The sequence below is a fragment of the Salvelinus fontinalis genome, chromosome 18 (genome assembly GCF_029448725.1).
Source record: "Salvelinus fontinalis isolate EN_2023a chromosome 18, ASM2944872v1, whole genome shotgun sequence".
Classification (NCBI taxonomy): domain Eukaryota; kingdom Metazoa; phylum Chordata; class Actinopteri; order Salmoniformes; family Salmonidae; genus Salvelinus; species Salvelinus fontinalis.
In genome coordinates this window covers 12157647-12181200 of record NC_074682.1, presented here as the reverse complement: position 1 = coordinate 12181200, position 23554 = coordinate 12157647, and the positions used below count along the sequence as shown (strand labels likewise).

Here is a 23554-nt window from a genome sequence, read left to right as displayed (position 1 = left end):
TAACAGAAATTGAATAATGTGTCCCTGAACAAAGGGGGGGTCAAAATCAAAAGTAACAGTCAGTCTGGTGTGGCCACCAGCTGCATTAAGTACTGCAGTGCATCTCCTCCTCATGGACTGTACCAGATTTGCCAGTTCTTGCCGTGAGATGTTACCCAGCTCTTCCACCAAGGCACCTGCAAGTTCCCAGACATTTCTGGGGGGAATGGCCCTAGCCCTCACCCTCCGATCCAACAGATCCCAGATGTGCTCAATGGGATTGAGATCCGGGCTCTTTGCTGGCCATGGCAGAACATTGACATTCCTGTCTTGCAGGAAATCACGCACAGAACGAGCAGTATGGCTGGTGGCATTGTCATGCTGGAGGGTCATGTCAGGATGAGCCTACAGGAAGGGTACCACATGAGGGAGGAGGATGTCTTCCCTGTAATGCACAGCGTTGAGATTGCCTGCAATGACAACAAGCTCAGTCCGATGATGCTGTGGCACACTGCCCCAGACCATGACGGACCCTCCACCTCCAAATCGCTCCCGCTCCAGAGTACAAGCCTCGGTGTAACGCTCATTCCTTCGACGATAAAGGCAAATCCGATCATCACCCCTGGTGAGACAAAACCTGCTACTCGTCAGTGAAGAGCACTTTTTGCCAGTCCTGTCTGGTCCAGCGGCGGTGGGTTTGTGCCCATAGGCGACGTTGTTGCCGGTGATGTCTGGTGAGGACCTGCCTTACAACAGGCCTACAAGCCCTCAGTCCAGCCTCTCTCAGCCTATTGCAGACAGTCTGAGCACTGATGGAGGGATTGTGTGTTCCTGGTGTAACTCGGGGAGTTGTTGTTGCCATCCTGTACCTGTCCCGCAGGTGTGATGTTCGGATGTACAGATCCTGTGCAGGTGTTGTTACACGTGGTCTGCCACTGCGAGGACGATCAGCTGTCCTTCCTGTCTCCCTGAAGCGCTGTCTTAGGCACCTGTACGGACATTGCAATTTATTGCCCTGGCCACATCTGCAGTTCTCATGCCTCCTTGTAGCATGCTTAAGGCACGTTCACGCAGGTGAGCAGGGACCCTGGGCATCTTTCTTTTGGTGTTTTTCAGAGTCAGTAGAAAGGCCTCTTTAGTGTCCTAGATTTTCATAACTGTGACCTTAATTGCCTACCGTCTGACAGCTGTTAGTGTCTTAACGACCGTTCCACAGGTGTATTTTCATTAATTGTTTATGGATCATTGAACAAGCATGGGAAACAGTGTTTAAACCCTTTACAATGAAGATCTGTGAAGTTATTTGGATTTTTACAAATTATCTTTGAAAGACAGGGTCCTGAAAAGGGGACTTTTCTTTTTTTCCTGAGTTTACGTACATCTTGAAGAACAATCTGGCCTTAAATGGCCATGTACTCTTAAAGTCTCCACCTGGCAACAGTCAGAAGAGGACTGGCCAGCACTCAGAACCTGGTTCCTCTCTAGGTTTTTTCCTAGGTTCATGCCTTTCTAGTTTTTCCTAACCACGTGCTTCATCTGCATTTGCTTGCTGTTTGGGGTTTTAGGCTGGATTTTCTGTATAAGCACTTTGTGACATCTGCTGATGTAAAAAGGGCTTTATAAATACATTTGATTGATTGATTGGTTATGCCCTTGAGCAAGGCAAGTAAACTCCACAACAACCCCCCCCCCCCCCCCCTGGGGCCCAGCGTGGCAGCACCTAGCACCTCTCCCCCCCAAAAAATGTATGCGTCTTATGGAGCGGTTGGATTAAAAACAGAAGTAAAATTTTGGTTGGACTTTGTGTACAATTGAGCAATAAAGTTATCATAAAAGTTCTTCAAGGTGGCTTATGGCTGGGGAACAAAAACAGCTAACCTGTTTCTCTTCTTCAGACACAGACAGTACAGTTGCCCTGCATACAGGACTGTCTACTGTTGACGAACGTTTCAGCTGACGCCATGCAAGACACATAGCAGTTACACAGTACACACATCAAAGCAGGAACACCTGACTGTGAGGCAAGGGAGCCATTACACAATCCCAGCATGCCTCAGTAATGAGTGTGCGTTTAAGGGGCAGTGGCCTGTGTGTTTGCATTCACCAATCAGAGCGGCTTGAACATCTGTTATCCAATGAGGATAGATAGTATCCAATGAGCATAGATAGAACATCTGGCACCAATGATCGCCATTCTTCCAAAACCTGAACTTTAACCTCTTCTACCTGGCGCCATGGGCTGTTTTTCATCTCTCTCTCATTACCACACCCTTCTTCTACATACCATAGTATTGCACAATATATTTCCACAAATGTGACAATGTAGATTGATGATATTCCATCTAAAAGGTCTTTATGCAAAAGTTTATTAAAAAAATGCAATAATTACACACTTCGATTTTCTCCATTTGAATTACATTTATCAAAAACGTATATAACGACAATAGATTGCAGGATATCACGGTAGCCAATGTTTGTGTTAGCCATGATAGTTACCTGGATTTACTGCTGCTAGTAGTAGCACTCAGGTTAGCATGTGGCTAGCTACAGGGCCGGACTACCGCATTTGGGGCCCCGGGCACCGACCTCTGGTGGTCCCCCACCCTCAGCTAACTTACTGCATTTCAACACATTTTTCCATAGTGCAGAGAGAAACATTTGCCGTTTTATAATACTATTCTACACATTTTGTCATGGGGCTAAGAGAAAAGGTTGAAGTTTGAAAGCTAATTTCCTGTAATTCTATACTTTTTGCCATGGGGCAGAGAGATAACTTTGCAGTTTTAAAACCAATTTCCTGCTATTCTACACATTTTGCCATGAGGCTGAGAGACAAGTTTGCAGTTTAAAGCTAATTTCCTGCAATTCTACACATGTTGCTATCTAATGCTATCTTGGGGCCCTGACAACCCAAACTACTATTTACATTTTTGGTTGGGGATTTAGGGGCCAGTTTGGTGTAACAGTTTGGTTATAGACGTTCAATGTCTACTATGATGGGAAATGTGTATCTTAATTTGGTGTAACAGTAGCAGAAATGCTGATGTGCTGAACTGCTAATAAGTGAGGTGTTTCCAGGCTGCTAGTGGGCAGCAAGTAGGTGAAAGCCAGGGGTATAAAAGGGGCTTTTCTAAAAGCCTGCGAGTTGTATAAGTGTTTAAAAAAAAATGGAGGGGGCTGATACAGAATAAATAAAACACAGGATATGGTCAGATGATAAGTTGGCTTCAGAGTGCCAAAATATGTGTTCAAAAACATATAGGAGGGTTCAGTATGATGTGTCTCTCATGTGAACACTGGCTTCTCTCCTGCGCGTTCAGGGCCCCTCCTTACGTCACATCCGAAAAGCTTGTCCCGACAGGCCTTCATGAATGTCGTATCGGGACGTTTAGTTGGAAGGATGAAACAAATCAGAATGTTTAACAGCAACCTAATTCTGCAATCCTCCCTTTAAATCAGTAACCGCCCCTCCCTCCCTCCCCACACACACACACTAACGGTCAATACACAAGCTGTTCAGAATCAACATGGTGAGTAGGAGAGAAAATGCCCAGCCCAGTCATTCTCACCGACGTGTAGCACAGTGGTGTGTGTACTTTGGAGAAGGCTGACTCGGCATATTAGCCTAACGGTGTTTCTGAATTTGTTGGTGTGGGAGTGTTTCTCTGTGTAATTAAACAAACTGTTATGCATTCAATATAGAACAGAGAGGGAGCAGAAAGTCAATGGGACCATTTTTATCTGGACAGCAGATAGTGCTGACACAGCGCGCGCACACACACACACTCACTCACCACACCTGTCAGATGGCGAGACCCTGGGAACAAACCGTTTCTCTGCTAGTGAAGGAGAAAAATACACTATTCCTCCATCTCTCCCTCCTCACCCTCCTCTTTCCATCCGTCCTTCACATTTGAATCTCGCCTCCTCCATCCTCTACTGCACATGTCTCTTCTTCCTCTTCTCTGTCAACACAGAGAACAGACACGTGCGCTGCCTCCACACACACACACACACACACACACACACGTAGACACACACGCGTGCACAAACACACACACATGTAGACCCTCTTTCTCTACAGTATACCTTTATTTGTCTCTGTCCCTCTGTCTGTCCCTCTTTATCTTTCTCTACAGTATACCTTTATTTGTCTCTGTCCCTCTGTCTGTCCCTCTTTATCTTTCTCTACAGTATACCTTTATTTGTCTCCGTCCCTCTGTTTCTATTGGAGAGTGGGCAGAGGCAAACAGGAACAAGACATTCAGCCCTCCTCAACAGCGTCTGTCTGTGTGTGTGTGTGTGTGTGTGTGTGTGTGTGTGTGTGTGTGTGTGTGTGTGTGTGTGTGTGTGTGTGTGTGTGTGTGTGTGTGTGTGTGTGTGTGTGTGTGTGTGTGTGTGTGTGTGTGTGTGTGTGTGTGTGTGTGTGTGTGTCAATGTCTGGGGTATAGGTCGGCGGTTCAGGACAAAATGAAATCAGACCTCAAATAAGAAACAAGCAGCACACACACACACACACAATATGTGTTGACTCCCGATCCTTCCCATCCTCCCCTTTAGACAAACGTCCTTGCTGAGAGATTATTTGAAGCCCCATCAGCATTTTCTGTTCAGTACACACACAGACTACCGCTCTCTCACCATCTCCTTCACACACAGACTACCTCTCTCTCACCATCTCCTTCACACACAGACTACCTCTCTCTCACCATCTCCTTCACACACAGACTACCTCCCTCTCACCATCTCCTTCACACACAGACTACCGCTCTCTCACCATCTCCTTCACACACAGACTACCTCTCTCTCACCATCTCCTTCACACAAAGATTACCTCTCTCTCACCATCTCCTTCACACACAGACTACCGCTCTCTCACCATCTCCTTCACACAGACTACCTCTCTCTCACCATCTCCTTCACACACAGACTACCTCTCTCTCACCATCTCCACACAAAGACTACCTCTCTCTCACCATCTCCTTCACACACAAACTACCGCTCTCTCACCATCTCCTTCACACACAGACTACCGCTCTCTCACCATCTCCTTCACACACAGACTACCTCTCTCTCACCATCTCCTTCACACACAGACTACCGCTCTCTCACCATCTCCTTCACACACAGACTACCTCTCTCTCACCGTCTCCTTCACACACAGACTACCGCTCTCTCAACGTCTCCTTCACACACAGACTACCGCTCTCTCACCATCTCCTTCACACACAGACTACCTCTCTCTCACCGTCTCCTTCACACACAGACTACCGCTCTCTCACCATCTCCTTCACACACAGACTACCGCTCTCTCACCATCTCCTTCACACAGACTACCTCTCTCTCACCATCTCCACACAAAGACTACCTCTCTCTCACCATCTCCTTCACACACAGACTACCGCTCTCTCACCATCTCCTTCACACAGACTACCGCTCTCTCACCATCTCTCTCCCCTCCTTCACACAGACTACCGCTCTCTCACCATCTCCTTCACACAGACTACCGCTCTCTCACCATCTCTCTCCCCTCCTTCACACAGACTACCGCTCTCTCACCATCTCTCTCCCCTCCTTCACACACAGACTACCTCTCTCTCACCATCTCTCTCCCCTCCTTCACACACAGACTACCGCTCTCTCACCATCTCTCTCCCCTCCTTCACACAGACTACCGCTCTCTCACCATCTCTCTCCCCTCCTTCACACACAGACTACCGCTCTCTCACCATCTCTCTCCCCTCCTTCACACAGACTACCTCTCTCTCACCATCTCTCTCCCCTCCTTCAAACACAGACTACTGCTCTCTCACCATCTCTCTCCCCTCTTTCACACAGACTACCTCTCTCTCACCATCTCTCTCCCCTCCTTCAAACACAGACTACTGCTCTCTCACCATCTCTCTCCCCTCCTTCACACATACTACCTCTCTCTCACCATCTCTCTCCCCTCCTTCACACAGACTACCTCTCTCTCACCATCTCTCTCCCCTCCTTCAAACACAGACTACTGCTCTCTCACCATCTCTCTCCCCTCCTTCACACAGACTACCTCTCTCTCACCATCTCTCTCCCCTCCTTCAAACACAGACTACTGCTCTCTCACCATCTCTCTCCCCTCCTTCACACACAGACTACCGCTCTCTCACCATCTCTCTCCCCTCCTTCACACAGACTACCTCTCTCTCACCATCTCTCTCCCCTCCTTCAAACACAGACTACTGCTCTCTCACCATCTCTCTCCCCTCTTTCACACAGACTACCTCTCTCTCACCATCTCTCTCCCCTCCTTCACACACAGACTACCTCTCTCTCACCATCTCTCTCCCCTCCTTCACACAGACTACCTCTCTCTCACCATCTCTCTCCCCTCCTTCAAACACAGACTACTGCTCTCTCACCATCTCTCTCCCCTCCTTCACACAGACTACCTCTCTCTCACCATCTCCTTCACACACAGACTACCGCTCTCTCAACGTCTCCTTCACACACAGACTACCGCTCTCTCACCATCTCCTTCATACACAGACTACCGCTCTCTCTCCATCTCCTTCACACACAGACTACCGCTCTCTCTCCATCTCCTTCACACACAGACTACCGCTCTCTCACCATCTCCTTCACACACAGACTACCGCTCTCTCTCCATCTCCTTCACACACAGACTACCGCTCTCTCACCATCTCCTTCACACAGACTACCTCTCTCTCACCATCTCCTTCACACACAGACTACCTCTCTCTCACCATCTCCTTCACACAGACTACCTCTCTCTCACCATCTCCTTCACACAGACTACCTCTCTCTCACCATCTCCACACAAAGACTACCTCTCTCTCACCATCTCCTTCACACACAGACTACCGCTCTCTCACCATCTCCTTCACACAGACTACCTCTCTCTCACCATCTCCACACAAAGACTACCTCTCTCTCACCATCTCCTTCACACACAGACTACCCCTCTCTCACCATCTCCTTCACACAGACTACCGCTCTCTCACCATCTCTCTCCCCTCCTTCAAACACAGACTACCGCTCTCTCACCATCTCTCTCCCCTCCTTCACACAGACTACCGCTCTCTCACCATCTCTCTCCCCTCCTTCACACAGACTACCGCTCTCTCACCATATCTCTCCCCTCCTTCACACACAGACTACCTCTCTCTCACCATCTCTCTCCCCTCCTTCACACACAGACTACCGCTCTCTCACCATCTCTCTCCCCTCCTTCACACAGACTACCTCTCTCTCACCATCTCTCTCCCCTCCTTCAAACACAGACTACTGCTCTCTCACCATCTCTCTCCCCTCCTTCACACACAGACTACTGCTCTCTCACCATCTCTCTCCCCTCCTTCACACAGACTACCGCTCTCTCACCATCTCTCTCCCCTCCTTCACACAGACTACCTCTCTCTCACCATCTCTCTCCCCTCCTTCACACAGACTACCTCTCTCTCACCATCTCTCTCCCCTCCTTCAAACACAGACTACTGCTCTCTCACCATCTCTCTCCCCTCCTTCACACAGACTACCGCTCTCTCACCATCTCTCTCCCCTCCTTCACACAGACTACCTCTCTCTCACCATCTCTCTCCCTCCCTCACACAGACTACCGCTCTCTCTCCTTCACACACACTCACAAACGTCCTTTCTCTCTCACACACAGATGGAGTGAGCAGTCATCTGATTGAGCCGTGCAGTCCACCTCTGAGTGTGGGTCGTTAGAAACACACACACACAGTCCAGCAATAATTGACTATGGGTCGTTAGGAGATCGTACTAAAGTGGACAATGGGAGATTAGGGGAACTTAATGACCGCTTCCCAAAGCCTCTGCTAGTGTAAACACACACACACACACACACACACACACACACACACACACACAGGCAAGTAATCATGTATGATGATGACAGATTAGAAGGTAATTGCAGACGGGGCCAGTGTTTCAATAGGTTTGAATTCTATCGCTTTGAATAAGAAATGGTCGGCTGGCTTTCGGTTGCCCTGGATACCGACAGAGAGGCACTGCACGTTCTCACGTTGCTGTAAGACCAGCACAAAGCCGCGGTGGTCTACGTTGTCAGGAAGCGGAGGAGGTACATCGACAGTTCTACCTGGACTTGTCCCGTGCCACATTCTCCCATGAAAAAAAGACACAGTTACAGCAGCCGATGGCCTCTGCTCTGTCCATCTTTCCCTTTGTCTGTCTCTCTCTCTGTCTCTGCTCTCTCCATCTTTCCCTTTGTCTCTCTCTCTCTCTCTGTCTGCTGGTTGTGACCCATTTAATAGCAGTCTCTGCTATAGACATAACACACTCAGTATTCAGCTGGCCCACTCTTTCCCCAGTGCTCCGTCTGATCAAATATACATTAAGTCAGCCTGTGAACACGCATATACGCGTGCGCACACACACACACACACACACAGGCAAGTAGAAGTACCAAAACACACTCTAAAAATGCACATATTGTGCCTCCTCCATTTTCCGCCATTGTGTGGAAGCAAAATCAGCCTTTCACATCAGACACACACACACACCGTTGACATCACTCGTCTCCAAGAGAGTTGCTTAAGATCACAGACAATTTTAATATCACAGGGCAGCTTCATTCCTCAATGGAGCTTAGAACTGTTTGTGTGGTGTGCGTGTGTGAACCCATAGCAACTCTCCACCAAGTATCTTTTGGGGGAGAGAGAAGGGGGAGACGGACAGCCTAAAGCAGATATGAACTATGATTTCTCATTTGTCGTCCCCAGAATGGTTCCCTACAGAATCAGGGCAGCTCAGAGCTCAGCCTTCCAACACTCAGACCTCATTCCAATCAATATTTCTATCAGGAATATAAATGGATTCTTGTTTGTTTGACCAATACAACAGGGAGAATTTAAACCCTTTCACAGACATATGATAGGGTTTATTTCTAGAGAGAGAAGACGGACGATCTCCCTAGGAAAACGACTTGTTGCCTCTTTGACCGAGTGGTTCTCTTGGTGTGTCACACTTGAGACCATTGTGTGTGTGTGTGTGTGTGTGTGTGTGTGTGTGTGTGTGTGTGTGTGTGTGTGTGTGTGTGTCCATTTGTCCGTTTGTGTGTTATTACTGTCTAACTGCGTTTTGAGTAATTGTGTCGTAGTCGAGATCGCATGGTGATCACGATTACGTTTCCTCTTTAACGTGGTAGTCCCTGCATCTCCGTAGGAGTGACATTCCTCTCTCACACACACACACACCACCTGGGATTGGACTGGAAATTACAGGGGGAAAAGTCTGCCTGTGGAATTCCAGAGCTGTGAAATGGGGCGTGCTATTCTGCTGAGCTGCTGGTTCTGGGAATACAGGGCTGAGGAGTTGAGGAGCTGCATACATTTATTTTCCTCGTCCCAGAACAGCCCTGAGGACGGAGAGAAGGAGGAAGAGGGGGAGAGGAGAGGGTGAGTCGGGGGAAAAGACAGACAGGCAACAGCTCCACATCCCATCACCTCCCCCTTTCAAGAACCTGACAGAATAAACGGTGTGTGTGTGTGTGTGTGTGTGTGAGTGTATAGCTGCCCTGGCACAATATTGCTATCAGGCCTGTAGATTTCTATTCATTTTCCTTGGAGGGGACATGTGCTTTCCTTGCAGGGTGCAGATTAATGTCTTAGTGGGGCTCTGCTGGGAGGGAGAGACACCCCAGCTATACAGAGAGAGATACGAGCAGAATTAAGAGCGAGGGATAGATAGGGGAATATAAACAAATAAAGATGGTTTATTCAGTAGACTTTTTACACTAGTAAACACAATAGAAATCCTTTACAAACTGGTAAAACACAGACATGTTACCCTGTACACTGTTTAAAGGCAGCGATGACAGGTGTGGTAGGGGAACAGGAGGACTCGGCAGGGGAACAGGAGGACCTGGTAGGGGACAGACACACAGCTAAACCAGCACGCCACTGACGCCAGGGTGCCAATCTGTCCACACAGCCTGGTCACAGGAAAGAGCCGTCGATTTGGGACGTTTGAAAAGGTCCTGAGGACGTGGATATATGCCTTCGTCGGCGCTCACCAAAACAAAAACAATGGCACAGCGCTGGGCTTGAACTGACGAGGCTCAGAGGCAGGGCGCGACCCTTAGACCACTGCACCACGGCAACTCACAACTCTCTAACAAGTAGGGAGAGTACTTGATGATACTTAATGGGAAAAAGCATTGTTTTTAATTATAATACACTGCTCAAAAAAATAAAGGGAACACTTAAACAACACAATGTAACTCCAAGTCAATCACACTTCTGTGAAATCAAACTGTCCACTTAGGAAGCAACACTGATTGACAATAAATTTCACATGTTGTTGTGCAAATGGAATAGACAAAAGGTGGAAATTATAGGCAATTAGCAAGACACCCCCCAAAAAGGAGTGATTCTGCAGGTGGTGACTACAGACCACTTCTCAGTTCCTATGCTTCCTGGCTGATGTTTTGGTCACTTTTGAATGCTGGCGATGCTTTCACTCTCGTGGTAGCATGAAACGGAGTCTACAACCCACACAAGTGGCTAAGGTAGTGCAGTTCATCCAGGATGGCACATCAATGCGAGCTGTGGCAAAAAGGTTTGCTGTGTCTGTCAGCGTAGTGTCCAGAGCATGGAGGCGCTACCAGGAGACAGGCCAGTACATCAGGAGACGTGGAGGAGGCCGTAGGAGGGCAACAACCCAGCAGCAGGACCGCTACCTCCGCCTTTGTGCAAGGAGGAGCACTGCTAGAGCCCTGCAAAATGACCTCCAGCAGGTCACAAATGTGACTATAATTTGCCTATAATTGCCTATAATTTCCACCTTTTATCTATTCCATTTGCACAACAGCATGTGAAATTTATTGTCAATCAGTGTTGCTTCCTAAGTGGACAGTTTGATTTCACAGAAGTGTGATTGGCTTGGAGTTACATTGTGTTGTTTAAGTGTTCCCTTTATTTTTTTGAGCAGTGTATTTGAAGCTTTCCCCAAACCATAGCCCTAACCTTAACCACTCGAAATGTATACCTAAACTTAACCCTTTGAGCTGTTTCTCTTTTAACCCTGTAACCATGTGGAATTAACCCTGTAACCACGTGGAATTAATGGGTCAAAAATCGGTGTTCATCCAATTATGGCAGATTCCAACGTGAAACTATGAGATGAGGTCGATCCACAAGCTCAACACTGCCATGTTCAATGGGCATCAGTGGTGTAGTGGAGGATATACACAGCTATACGCTGTATATCCACTTGTTTTTCAGAGGGCATTGTGTATACTCACTTCTTAATCCCCACGATGCCTATCAAAGTAGTGGAGTGGAGGTCTACGCCGTATCAATGAGTAAGGCTGATGGAACAGATCGGAACGAACTGTTATTTCTTCACATTTGAGGCGCAGCGGTGTGCACACGGCAGTAGCCTACGCGCGAATGTTACAAAATACAATTTGCGGGAAGACACTGTTCTAAAATGCACGTGCAAACGGTACCGTGGACAGAGATGGAAACATCTGTTAGGCATTTAGAAAGAGGGGAGATCTAAAGATGCAACAACTATTATGGGTCGCTAATGTGACTAGGATAATGCCTTTGGCTGCGAGACAGTGAAAGAAAGTTGAAAGAAAACCAATAGAACAGGAGAACGCATAATAAGGAAGTCTTTATAAAATAATTGCCTCCACGTTTCCATGGTGGGATTTTGGTTGTAGGTTACTTTGAATCTAGGTAAGACATGCCTCATAATATGAAGTAAAATGTCCAGGTTTAAAACAATTAAGGAATGGGAAAAACATAGTGATGCTAATGATAGGCCTAATCGTCTTCTTGTAGATGGAAAGGCTTTCCCAAAAAACTTCTCAATTAAATGTTAACAAGCTACAGAGTAGCCTATGCCTATCTGGCTGAATGACAACGCTGCTAACTGAACAGCGCTGCTAACTGAACAGCAGTGTTAGGTGCCTGTGCACTTGAATTAAAGGGTAACTACACAAAACAAATCTAAAATGTCATTTTTTCTTAGACCTCAAAAGCGCTCTCCTGATGTGGTTTAAACATTGTTATGGACCTTTTCTGTTTTTCTATTAAAAATATGTGACTTTGAGAGTGAAAACCTGGGGGGGAAAAAATTGAAAAATCAGAAACCTGTGACTCAGTTGATAGACTAATTTATCTGTTTAAATAGACGGCCTACTATTAGCCTACTTGCACAGTACAGCTTGGGTTGGCCTTGGGTTGGCCTGACTCAAAGACTAATATGGGATTCATCATTTTAGGTCATTCAGAGTGTGTTACTGTTTCTCATAGAACTTCACACAGATCCCCTTTCCTTCGCTGGGTGGTCCGTTTGGGAAAACGTCGGCTACATTAGAGTATATCCAATTCTCCTGGCGCCACTACACCACCGATGAGCATGAAATGGGAGAAAACATGAGGAAAAAGAGGACGTAGGTGTACTCCCTGAAATTGTTGTACATTCTTATAACACTGTAGTAAGAACACATTTTCTGCTTCAGAAAACAGACTCACTGCAGCAACCTCAGATACTTGGCCAGGCATGAAGCCCCTGTCATTGTAGGAACACAGCAACAGCCTTCAGGGCAACAAGCAGTGTTGGGGAAACTACTCTGAAAAAATAGTTTACCAAGTTACAAATTACTTTACACTGAAACAAGCAGTGTTGGGAAAACTACTCTGAAAAGATAGTTTACCAAGTTACAAATTACTTTACACTGAAACGAGCAGTGTTGGGGAAACTACTCTGAAAAGATAGTTTACCAAGTTACAAATTACTTTACACTGAAACGAGCAGTGTTGGCGAAACTACTCTGAAAAGATAGTTACAAATTACTTTACACTGAAACAAGCAGTGTTGGGGAAACTACTCTGAAAAGATAGTTTACCAAGTTACAAATTACTTTACACTGATAGAAGTTAAGCTACACGAAAGCTACCCTTAAGAGAAATATAATTTACTGAACTACTTTTTCAAAGTAACTTTAGTTAACTACATCCAAACTAATTTGTGATAAATCATCATATGTAAATCTGAAATGTCAACTACAAATTACAAGACCAGTTCACTTTGGGGTCATATGTTAACAGAATGTGTAATTTAGCCCAATAAACACAAAAACGATGTTTCAAGTGAGAATTAGGCAGGTCTGATGCCAAAAAATGAAGGAAATGATTGCCCATATTATATTTTTGCAAAAAAGTAGAGTGCAGTTCCTGTAGTTATCTACACCGCTACATAGCAAAAAAAAGTTATTAACTACTGAAAACACCATCTCGTTTTGAATTCAGTTCAAATACCACCAATCTACTTCAAAATGTAGTTAAATTACTCGTTTAACTACATGTAGTTCACTACTCCCCAACACTGGTCAACAAGTCACTGCCAACAACTCAGATCCTACAGGGTCATGGCTTCAGTGAGATGCTGCTAAGCGATAGAGAGCCATACTATCTGTGAATACATGTGACCTGCTTTCATGCTCCATTCCCTGAGTGGGGAGAGAAAGGGAAAAAAGAATGAAAGAGAGAGAAAAGGTATGGGCCTACTTCCCAGCCTCCTCCTCATTGGACCATGACAGCCTCTCTTTCTACCCCTCTGGTCTCTTCTGTGTATGCAGCCGGAAATACATTCGTATCCCTCGTGGACCGGTTCGTACCTAAAATATTTCCCATTCAGGATGCATAGGCTTCGATTTCCTCCTTAACTTTATTTAATGGTGAGAAAATAGGAAATAAACTGGGAAAATGTGTGTACTTTCCTTATGAAACACCATTTTCCACCACCATGCAAGAGTGGCTAAATGCTAATCCTGTGTATCGCGTTCAGGCAATCAGGTTAAAACTATATCACCAAGGGTTCTTTTTTTTCTTTTTTTTTTACGGCTGCTGCAGTTTCTTTTGATGCGTCAAAATGTGCGTGCGAGAGTAAAGGGCGTCAATTCACAGGCACCGCGTTGCGAATGCCAACCTAAATGTCAAGAGAATCCATTTAAACAGTTGTATTTGTTATGTTCGCTATGTAGCCCTTACATATTATTGTTGTGTGATCCTTTTGACTCGCCTTATATGTCCTATGGGAGCTACTGTACCTGCCTGCCAGCACTAAACAGTTGTTATGTTAGCTCACCAACTGTGAGGAGAGTTATAGATACATCCTAGCAGTTCATGAAGAATTTAGCTAGTCTCGTCGTTTAACATAAAAGTATTCTCTCTTGAAATCGGAGTCCTCGATTTTTCCAGCTCAGCCTGCCTAGGCTATATACGACTAGGCTATATACGACCAGAATCAACACAGGTAGGGTGCATTGTTTAAAATATATATCTTATTTGACTGAAACCTTAGCTTACAGACCAATACATTTTAAACTAAATATTTAGCTAGTCTACTTAGCACAGGGAAGATCATAACAATTTCTCTAATTCCTTTGCAACAAACGACCCACGCCATTTATCTGCTTATTTTATCAGAATTGCTCCGCATACACTTGAGAAAAATATACCGTTGACGCTCACGCCGGTTTGTTTTCTCTAAGTCACTACCAAAAAACACTTTTCGTTTGATTTGGGCATCAGCAGCATCGCATTAGTGGAAACCAAGACTGTACTCAGGGCAGACCTGGTTGTAGATAGATATGTTCGATTCGCGTTGGGGACAATTTTAACATTTTAGCTAACCCTAACCCTAACCCTTTCCTAACCTTAACCTAATTCTCCTAACCTACTGCGTATGTTCTCCTCACCTGCTACGAAAAGGGTTAAAACCGACAGACCCGCCCTGAGAAGAGTCTTGGTTTCCACTAATGAGATACAGCCCTGCATTAGGTTAGGGGTGAAAAACCAGACTGCTGTAACATGATTGGCTGAACACGACACACATCATTTGGGATTAGCATCCAGCCACTAGCATTGTGGTGTAAAATGAAAATATGCATAAAGAGGAAATCGAAGCCTTTGCAGCCTGAATGGAAAATGTTTTGGGTAAAAACCGGTCCACGGGGAAACGAATGTACTGCCGGCGGAATAAAATGCATTTGGACGGTAAGATGACATGACTCAATATCGCCATCTGCCAGCCTTTGGGCTAGTCTTACTGGTCTGTTACAGTCACAAACACACTGTGCCAACTTAATCAAATGTTTCTTCTCCTTCTCTCTCCTGTTCTTCCCGTCTGTCCACTGTTGGAACCCAGTCCATTCATTTCTCCTATATGGATGGATTTGGGTATAGTTATAGCAGGGTTGTGAATTAAAGAGGTAAGGAGAGGGGGGAGCGCTTTCAGACTGTTAGGATGCAGCTAACCTGACTAGTTTATGATGAAGTGGTGTCTGTCCCCCTCTCTGACCCATAACAGGGGGGGGGGGGGGGGGGGGGGGGGGGTCACCTAATCTTCTGTTAATGCAGTGCTATTCATTAGGAGGATCATATCCTGTTCTTTCTCTCACTCTACAGTTTCCTCTCCAATCCTTATTACCACTCGGATATAAATCTAGTATGACTGACTCCCTGACCATAAAAATATCACAATCCCCTTGACAACAAACATCGATAAACCATCAGCAAGTAAACAGTTAACCCGCTAAACACTACCCCTCTCATCCTCTCCCCACTCCCCCGTGACAAAACCTCGCCAAAACCCTCCCGTGCTCCCATGTCCTTGGTTCAGGCGGTATTCGGTGAACGGTGAACCTCGGACCGACCCTCGCACGTGAGGCGACGGGCCATTTAATTCATAATTTTGTCCTATTCCGAACGTTGTTCTGAATGCCTAGCACCACACCAGAATACAGGAGACCTGCAGGGAGAGAAAACGCCCTGCGTTGTTTCACAGGCATGTGGAATATGTAGGCTACATACATAACATCACCATGGAGAGCAAAAACACATTTCATACTGTCTTATTAATGCGGTATATGGATGCACCGATACCGCGTAATTCAGACATAAGGCTATCAGATGTATTTTTATTAACTGTGGGCCTGATGATTTGGTAGGCTACTCTCGATAAAATCGGTTATCAAGATGGTCTTAAAAGAACGCTTCGATTTGACACCCCCGTAGACTATGATGACAATTAAATAAGAATAATCTGCCTACTAAACCCATCAAATAGGACCCGGACGTTGTTACCCTTTGTAAAATGAATAGGCTATTAGTTTGGATATTGGGATAGGCTTAGACAGGAATAACTGATCCACGTTGACGTATCCACGAAGCGAAAAATAAATGCGACAAGGCATTGTGGGCTGGATAGCCAACATGAGCGCAAGGAACAGCATTTATAACAATATAAAACTTGGTAGAAAAGTATTACCTTTAGCTTGAGTCTCATATTCGGCTACGATCTCCTTGTCCTTTCGGAATTTGGCCGTAGACATCATGGCTTGTTCTTCTAATCAAAAACACTATTCGTCGCAATAATGGGTTATAGGAGCAATCAGAGAAAAAATGGAACTGTAACAATTCGCTTGGAAGCAGAACCCACTGAAATATTGTAGCGAGCAGCCCCACAGCCCGTGGAATGGTATTGTCTTCTGCCCCCTTCACTCTGGCCGCATTGCAAGAGTTTGGCGCTGCCGTATTCCCATTCGTGTGGACCCTTTCCTCAATGCGTTCCCAAAACCGTTTATAGAGCAAACAGAGGAGAGATGCATTCCCCTAAACCAACAATAACCAGTCAGCCAGCACCGCCGGATGAGGAGACTCCCAAAAAGTTTAGTCCTTCAGTGAGTGGTTGTAACCACGACGGTCGGAGGATGGCCTGGCTCCGTGGCTGTCTGCTCTTCCTCCTAGAGTCAGAGTGGGGTACATGGATGAGCTGGGAATGGGAAGCCAATGCGCAGGCATGGGGAAAAGCCCACACACTATGCATGTATCGCATTTATTTGGTTGATACATAAACTGCAGCGTGCTTGTCCATACATATTCATTATCACACTAGCCCAGTATTTAATACTGTGTATGTATGGATAAAATAGTGGGCTTTACACATCATTCAAACCTATAACAATGGGCAACTTTATTGATACTGCAGTGATTAGGCCAGATGCTGGGTGTTGCCATGTGTCTGGGGGGTGGGCCTAGAGCTTACAGGGTTGGGAGGGCAGTCAGATGAGATCCAACTGTAATTCTTAACAGTGAAGGTTAGAGTTGGTGAATGGACCCTTGCCTACACACTACACTGTAATAACACATAGGGCTAATATGACTCAATATAATAGCTGTACTCTTGAATTGTGATTGACTAATTATCCGAGAGAAATGCATTAGATTGTTTTAGGGTGGGGCCATATCTGGCAGAGCCCAGAGAACATAAAGGTCCAAATAAATTTCAGTTCAATGTTGTCCAATGTGCCCATGACATTGACAATATAATTGACTAAAAACAGTTTAACTCGGGTGTGTTGTGAAAAGCAAAAACTCAGAAAAAGGTAATAACACTTCAAAACAAACTGGGGTATCTTATATAAAGGCTTGTAAATTATACAGGCAGTTACACTTTGTATTAGTTTATAGGTAGCTTAGAACACGTTACAGTTAATATAGCCTAGGCCTATCTCATTGAATGAAATAGAGTCATGTGGTGCTTGCAAAACATGGGCATATCACAATGTCAACCAATCAATGAGTTATAGCTGTTTTACTAAACTAACTATAGCAGCTGAGCGACAACCCTTTTAAAGACGGTGCTATCAACGTTTAGCCCTACAGATGATATTAATGATGCTATATATACAACATTGGATCTTGCAGAGTAGTAGGCTGCAATATAGCCTGGAATTGTAGCATGAGGTCAAAATCTATCATGTATATATTTTTTTTACAGACATTCAGATCAAATATATGCATAATTAGCTCATTGTTCTATCTGCGGTCAGATCACGCATTGGTCTCGCAAGTTGCAATATTGTCCCAAGATGCATTTGGCTGTAGAAAAGAAATAGGAGGACATTTAAATACTTACATTACAACAATGTGAAAAACTAAAGGCTTTTATACGTGGAGGGAAATACAACTGTTGCATTTGAGCATATAAGAATGAAAGCCTTGTGGAACCAGCATGTTCGCAAAATTCACAATTACAGTATTTCCTTTTCACTAATCCATAGGTGAAGGGGAAAATAATATTGATGGTTACATCAGGCTATAAGAATAAGGCATTTCGCAATTTTTTGCCATAGAAAAGTCTCGGGACCAGAGGTAGGCTAAGGAGCTAGCTAGTCAAGTCTAAATGAGTTGCAAAAGTTACTTTTCTAACTATTTGTGTGATATAAACACATACTGCATCGCACACGTTTTAAAATGTAAGTTGCTAAAAGCAGATCTTATACATGCACCAAATTGATTTTACCTCGTATGTCGATTTCCATGAGAATACGAGCTTTACTATTTAATTTAAGTCCCTCGTGAAGATTTATTTGGTGCTTTCTTCACAAATTCTCCCAGAATAACTCCGCCTCTTCATGGAAAAATATGAGATTTTGCATCTTTCGATTGGCTGAATTGATTATGAATGGCATAACATCCTTTAAATCGACTGTCAAGATTACCTAGGTAGGCGTGATGTACGATTATTACCCAATGGAATAGTCATTATTGTCCTCGAGAGCCAATCGAAATTCGAGATAAAGCCGTTTAAAAATGTTTCAGGAAGTATCGGTAGCTAACAGGAAGTTATAAACAATCAACACAACAGTGACACTAGCTGGCTACTACTACAACATTTGACAGAATATGTGAATGCAACGACGTAACTGAACAAAGATTCAGGAAATTGTTTCATATGAGAAGAGCACTTCGAAGATAAATTGAAATGGCAACAGACCATTAGCTATTTTGAACATCGGATGCTGTGTTATTGTGGTCACTCGTTACTTTAACGAACGTAGCTAACGATAGCTATCTTGCGGCTCTGTGTTGACAAGTAGTTAACGTAGCTAGCTTGCTATCAACAAGAGTCGGTAGCTATCTAGTTAGCTAATTATTGACACCTCCAATATAGACGTGGAAACGTTAACGGTAGCTATATGACAACGTTACGCCATCTGATTTGTGGCGTATGTTTTATAACCAACCTGCTTCTAACGTCATCCAGCTAGTTGTTGCTAGCTGAGTTACCTATTAAGTTAGCTATACATTTTTATTTTTGGTAACGTTCGCTTCAGAGGAGCTACCATTGCTACATTGATCGATCTGTTCTGACACATTTCCTCTGGACACTGGGATTCTGGGGCTAGCAGAGCAGTATTTAAAGAGCATGTCTACCTCCAACTTCAAAAACAAATGTGTCACTCAAGTGAATTGTATATATTGTGAGAGTCTTCTCTGCACAAGAGGAATGAAGGCAGTACTCCTTGCAGACACAGAAATTGAGCTGTTTTCTACTGACATACCTCCCAACAGGTAAGCAATACAGCCACTATGTTGTTATGACATGATCACTGAATGTGTGGATGGAGTTGTGACTAATGAGCTAATATTATGTTTTCTATGGGGGGGGGGGTTGCTCATTGGTCAGTTGTTTTTGTTCATATGTTGTGTTTGTGATTACTGTGAGATATAGTGAATACTTTATAAATCGACGTAAGTTCTTATCCATTATCGCACTCTATGGCTAGAATGAGATGGTGCCCCTTTGTTCTTTCTAACAATCCTAATAACACCCCCACCTCATCTAGAACTGTTGACTTTGTGGCCAGCTGCTACTCTACAGAAAGCTGCAGATGCAAACTGAGAGATATCGCCTGCCTGAAATGGTATGTATTTAACGTTACTGTAATCACAGATTTGCCTACTCGCAAAACTCTAACCTGTTTTCATCACCATATAATCCTATGTGCTTTTTTGTTTACAAAATAACAGCGCAACACCGCTGTGGCTGTTTTGGTGGGGGTGTTGTTTATTTATATTGACAAATGCCAATGTAAATGCATGCAAATGTCCATGTGTTGTGCTTTAGTAGGAAAGTTGTTGAGCCAGCAGTTTGGTGGGTACAGGGAGGCTTTTGTCAGGCCCCTTTTGTTTCTCCTGCTTTGTTGTTGTTCACAGAAACGCATTGGGTAGATAATAGACACCTACTGCCTACTGATAGTTAGCACTTTCACAGGTGCTCCCTATAAAAAGCTGACATGTTTTTTTGTTTCTCTCTCATCCTCCTCTCTCTCTCTCTCTCTCGCTCCTCTCTCTCTCTCTCTCTCTCTCTCTCTCTCTCTCTCTCTCTCTCTCTCTATATATCATTTTCCCCCTCCCCCTTTCTCTGTATCCATTTCCCCCTCTCTGCCTCCCCTCTCTCCCCTTCTTCAGTGGTAATGTTGTGGGGTATCACGTGGTCGCTCCCTGTAAGCCCTGCTTGCTGTCCTGTAACAATGGCCATTTCTGGATGTTTAACAGTGATGCTGTGTCCACCCTCAACCGACTGGATGCTACAGGTTAAAACTTATTTCACTCACTGTCTTCCAGCACACAGACCTCTTACAGTACCTGCTCATGAAGAATACAGACTGTATCCCAAGAGGAATGTCCTGAACCCAAAGGAGTTAGTTAAAGTAAATGTGAAGAAGAATTTCCCCTAAATGCATAGTTTGTGACAAGATGCAACACCGACTGGCACAATGTTTGGCATTGTGTGTGCACTCTTCCTATCACTACTACCACATCAGTAAGCACCAGCAGAAAAAATGCAGAGGTTGAATATATTACTTGGGGTCGTTGTGCAATGCCTGGATGCCAGCCTGTTTCAGCTTTGGACAATTTTTGATTGACTTAGCTAGTTGGCGAGGAAAGACTTAATTAAACTGCTGCACCACACAGTCTGCCACACACAAACTTTGGTGTTGACTTTGTCTTTTGTTGCAGGTTTAAACTTGTTGCTGTGGGGAGACCTTCCCGAGCTAGAGGACAGCGAGAACGAGGAATCAGAAAGCCCATCAGAGGAGGAGTGTATCAGGTAGAGAGGGATGAGAGATGGAGGAGCAAGACGTTACCCTGTGACCTACCAGAACCCCCAGGAACAGACGGAGAAGAAGCAGTGAGCGAAAGAGGAGAGGGGGGCTTACCCTGTGACCATATCCCCCTTCCCAACATCTGTCCGTTAGAAAGACACTCTCCTCTCACGGTCCGATCTTTCTCCCTTTCTCTCTCTCTCTCTCTTTGGGTGAAACCAACTGTCGGAACTGCCCTCTCTCCTCAAACTCACAACTGAACCCCCACTCAAACAAACTCCTCTTTCTAATTCACTGACGGACAGACAGCCGGATGGATGGATGGTCTTAACATTTCACATGGCTGTTTTATACCCTTCGGGTTGCCGGTTGCCATTGGACACTGGATTGAACATTGTATGCTGTGTTTTAGATTTTTGTCAGTCCTGTGTTGGTCCTTGAACAATCACGATGATGTTGTGTTTCAGAATCTGACATTGTTTACATTGAGTATTTGCCAGTTTATCTTGTCACTCTTTCATGAGGAGGGCCAGTGTGATCAACAGATGGTACTAGAACATACGCTATAGATACGAGTTTGGTTCTAGGGCGCCACTGTGGTGGGACTGAAGATGCTCAAGGAAAATAGATTAGGCCTAATTACGCACATGTCATCTGAACCTGGTGAAGGAGCCGGACAGAAAATACATGATCGTGAAAAGGAAAGTTGATGTCCACTCACTACATTGTTGACATAGTAACAATATTGCAGCAAAAACAGTGAGAAAGTTGCTATCCAAACCCTGTATGATTGAACACTTGAACGGTTGTGTGCTTGTCAGAGCACCATATGAGTATACTGTATATTTGAGTATGGATCACTTGTATAAAGGAGTGCCTGTGTAGAGCAGAACTTTCTATTGCTGCTGAAGCTTTTGCTTCAGCCAACCTTCTCGACTTGTATTCTAATGGCCTTGGATCTGATTTGTATTCTGTGGAGAACTGTGGGCTGACTGTCATTGCAGGAGGTCATGCTCACTCTCTCACTGGAACTAAAATGTGTTCGCTAGCTTTGTTTTGATGCATCGGTGCCCAGCAAGTACTGTCGCAATGAGTGACGTATCTTACATTTCCGTTAATATACCTCCCAGTTCAAGCAGACAAGCTATTCCTGTGTTAAAAAGATATGTTGAAGCTTACATGGGAAATTATTTTGGGGTGATAACGAGCAGTACGAAAGGTAGACATACACACCAAATACCTGAAATGGCAGTCACCAATTTGAAATGGCAGTCACCAAGGCCCAGCGCAGTCAAAAATGTGATTTCTATGTTTCCACACTGAGGTTGGAATAATACTGTGAAAGTGTGAATATGATGATAATGCCTTTTTAGTGTAAGAGCTGTTTGAAAAGACCACCTGAAATTGCAGCCTGTTTTGACGTGCCTGGTATCACCACCAGGCAGTAAATTGGTTAATGGACCAACAAGAAAGAGTTCCAAACCTCTCGGCCAATAACTACTAGTTTTCCGTTTCCCCTCCCCACTCAGACCACTCCGACAGTCTTAGCAAAATTCTTGCTTGAGAAATTGCTCTTTGCTAAGAAGCTATTTTTGTTTATTTTTGACCATTTTAATTCAAAACTATCACATCAAGGTACTTGATTGTTACCCAGAAGTGAGTTCATATTGAGGTGAAAGCAGCTGCATTGGACCTTTTAAATGATGTTCTAAGCTCTGGCTTAGTGGATCACATCTTGTGACATGATTTAACAAAATTATTAGCCAATTATCTAAATCCCACAGACAATCTCTTTTCACTTAAATGTTCCTTTTTGTTTAATTTTCATTCACAAAAGCAATGTTTTGTAGTGTACTGTAGTTTTTATTTTTCTCTTTATTTTACATTTCACTTGCATTTAAGTGTTACGTTTGGAGGCTGATTTTTGTTTTGAAGTTTTGCCTTAGTGAAGGTATCACCTGAGAGCTTCCTATTGCATAGGACAATAGGGAGATAATCAAAGACCATCAAAACAGTGACCAATTAAAAAATAAATAAAAAATCTCCCTTGAATATGATTAACTTAAGTAGCGTGCTTTTATTTATTCATTTTAATGTATGTATTTATTAACAGGCATTTGCTGTGTTTATACTGATGTGACTTGCCCTGCTGAAAAATATGTATATTCTGAAATTGCACTGAAACTGCATTGGTAGTTTGAAACATTTGTCATTTTTAATGCTTATTGTATTGATAATACACCTTTTCCAAAATATCTATTGTTTTGTGAACTTTTTGGTCACAAAGAATCTTCAGGTACTGAAGCAAGTCTTCACATGTGAGTTCTCTCACATTGAGTTCAGCCCTAACTGTGTAGGTATAATGTCTGTGGATGTGATGTTGGAATGTTGCTCTGACTGTCCTGGTCCTGATCTGCCAGCCAGCCATGGCAGCTCTCAAGTGATTCTGCCAGCTCCCTGCAACACATAATACAGCACAGCCATGGTAGGAGTCCATATGCACACTCAGCAGACGTGTGTGTGTAGGTTTTACTATACTTGTGAGTACCAGAAGTCCTCACAAGAATAGTAAACCAATGAAAATTCAGAGAAGTGAGGCCATTTTGCCATCCACACTTT

General features: G+C 44.4%; 2 protein-coding genes across 6 annotated transcripts in view; one reads left to right on the top strand and one right to left on the bottom strand.

Moving 5' to 3' along the window:
• LOC129814990 (SLIT-ROBO Rho GTPase-activating protein 2-like) overlaps positions 1–16792 on the bottom strand; it is a 125551-nt gene extending 108759 nt beyond the window's left edge. For 3 of the 5 annotated variants that reach the window (XM_055868203.1, XM_055868205.1, XM_055868204.1), the window contains exon 1: positions 16309–16792. In XM_055868203.1, coding sequence (XP_055724178.1) covers positions 16309–16375 — 67 coding nt within the window. In that variant the 5' untranslated portion in view covers positions 16376–16792. The remainder of the gene's footprint in view (positions 1–16308) is intronic. The other 2 variants (XM_055868207.1, XM_055868208.1) reach the window with 2 other exon arrangements.
• Positions 16793–18443: 1651 nt separating this feature from the next.
• On the top strand, positions 18444–23190 carry LOC129814992 (protein FAM72A-like). The gene is made up of 4 exons (XM_055868209.1): positions 18444–19397; positions 19673–19750; positions 20298–20422; positions 20850–23190. Exons 1-4 carry the CDS (start codon positions 19252–19254, stop codon positions 20942–20944), a joined length of 444 nt encoding a protein of 147 aa, XP_055724184.1. The 5' UTR covers positions 18444–19251; the 3' UTR covers positions 20945–23190.
• Positions 23191–23554: the final 364 nt, after the last annotated feature.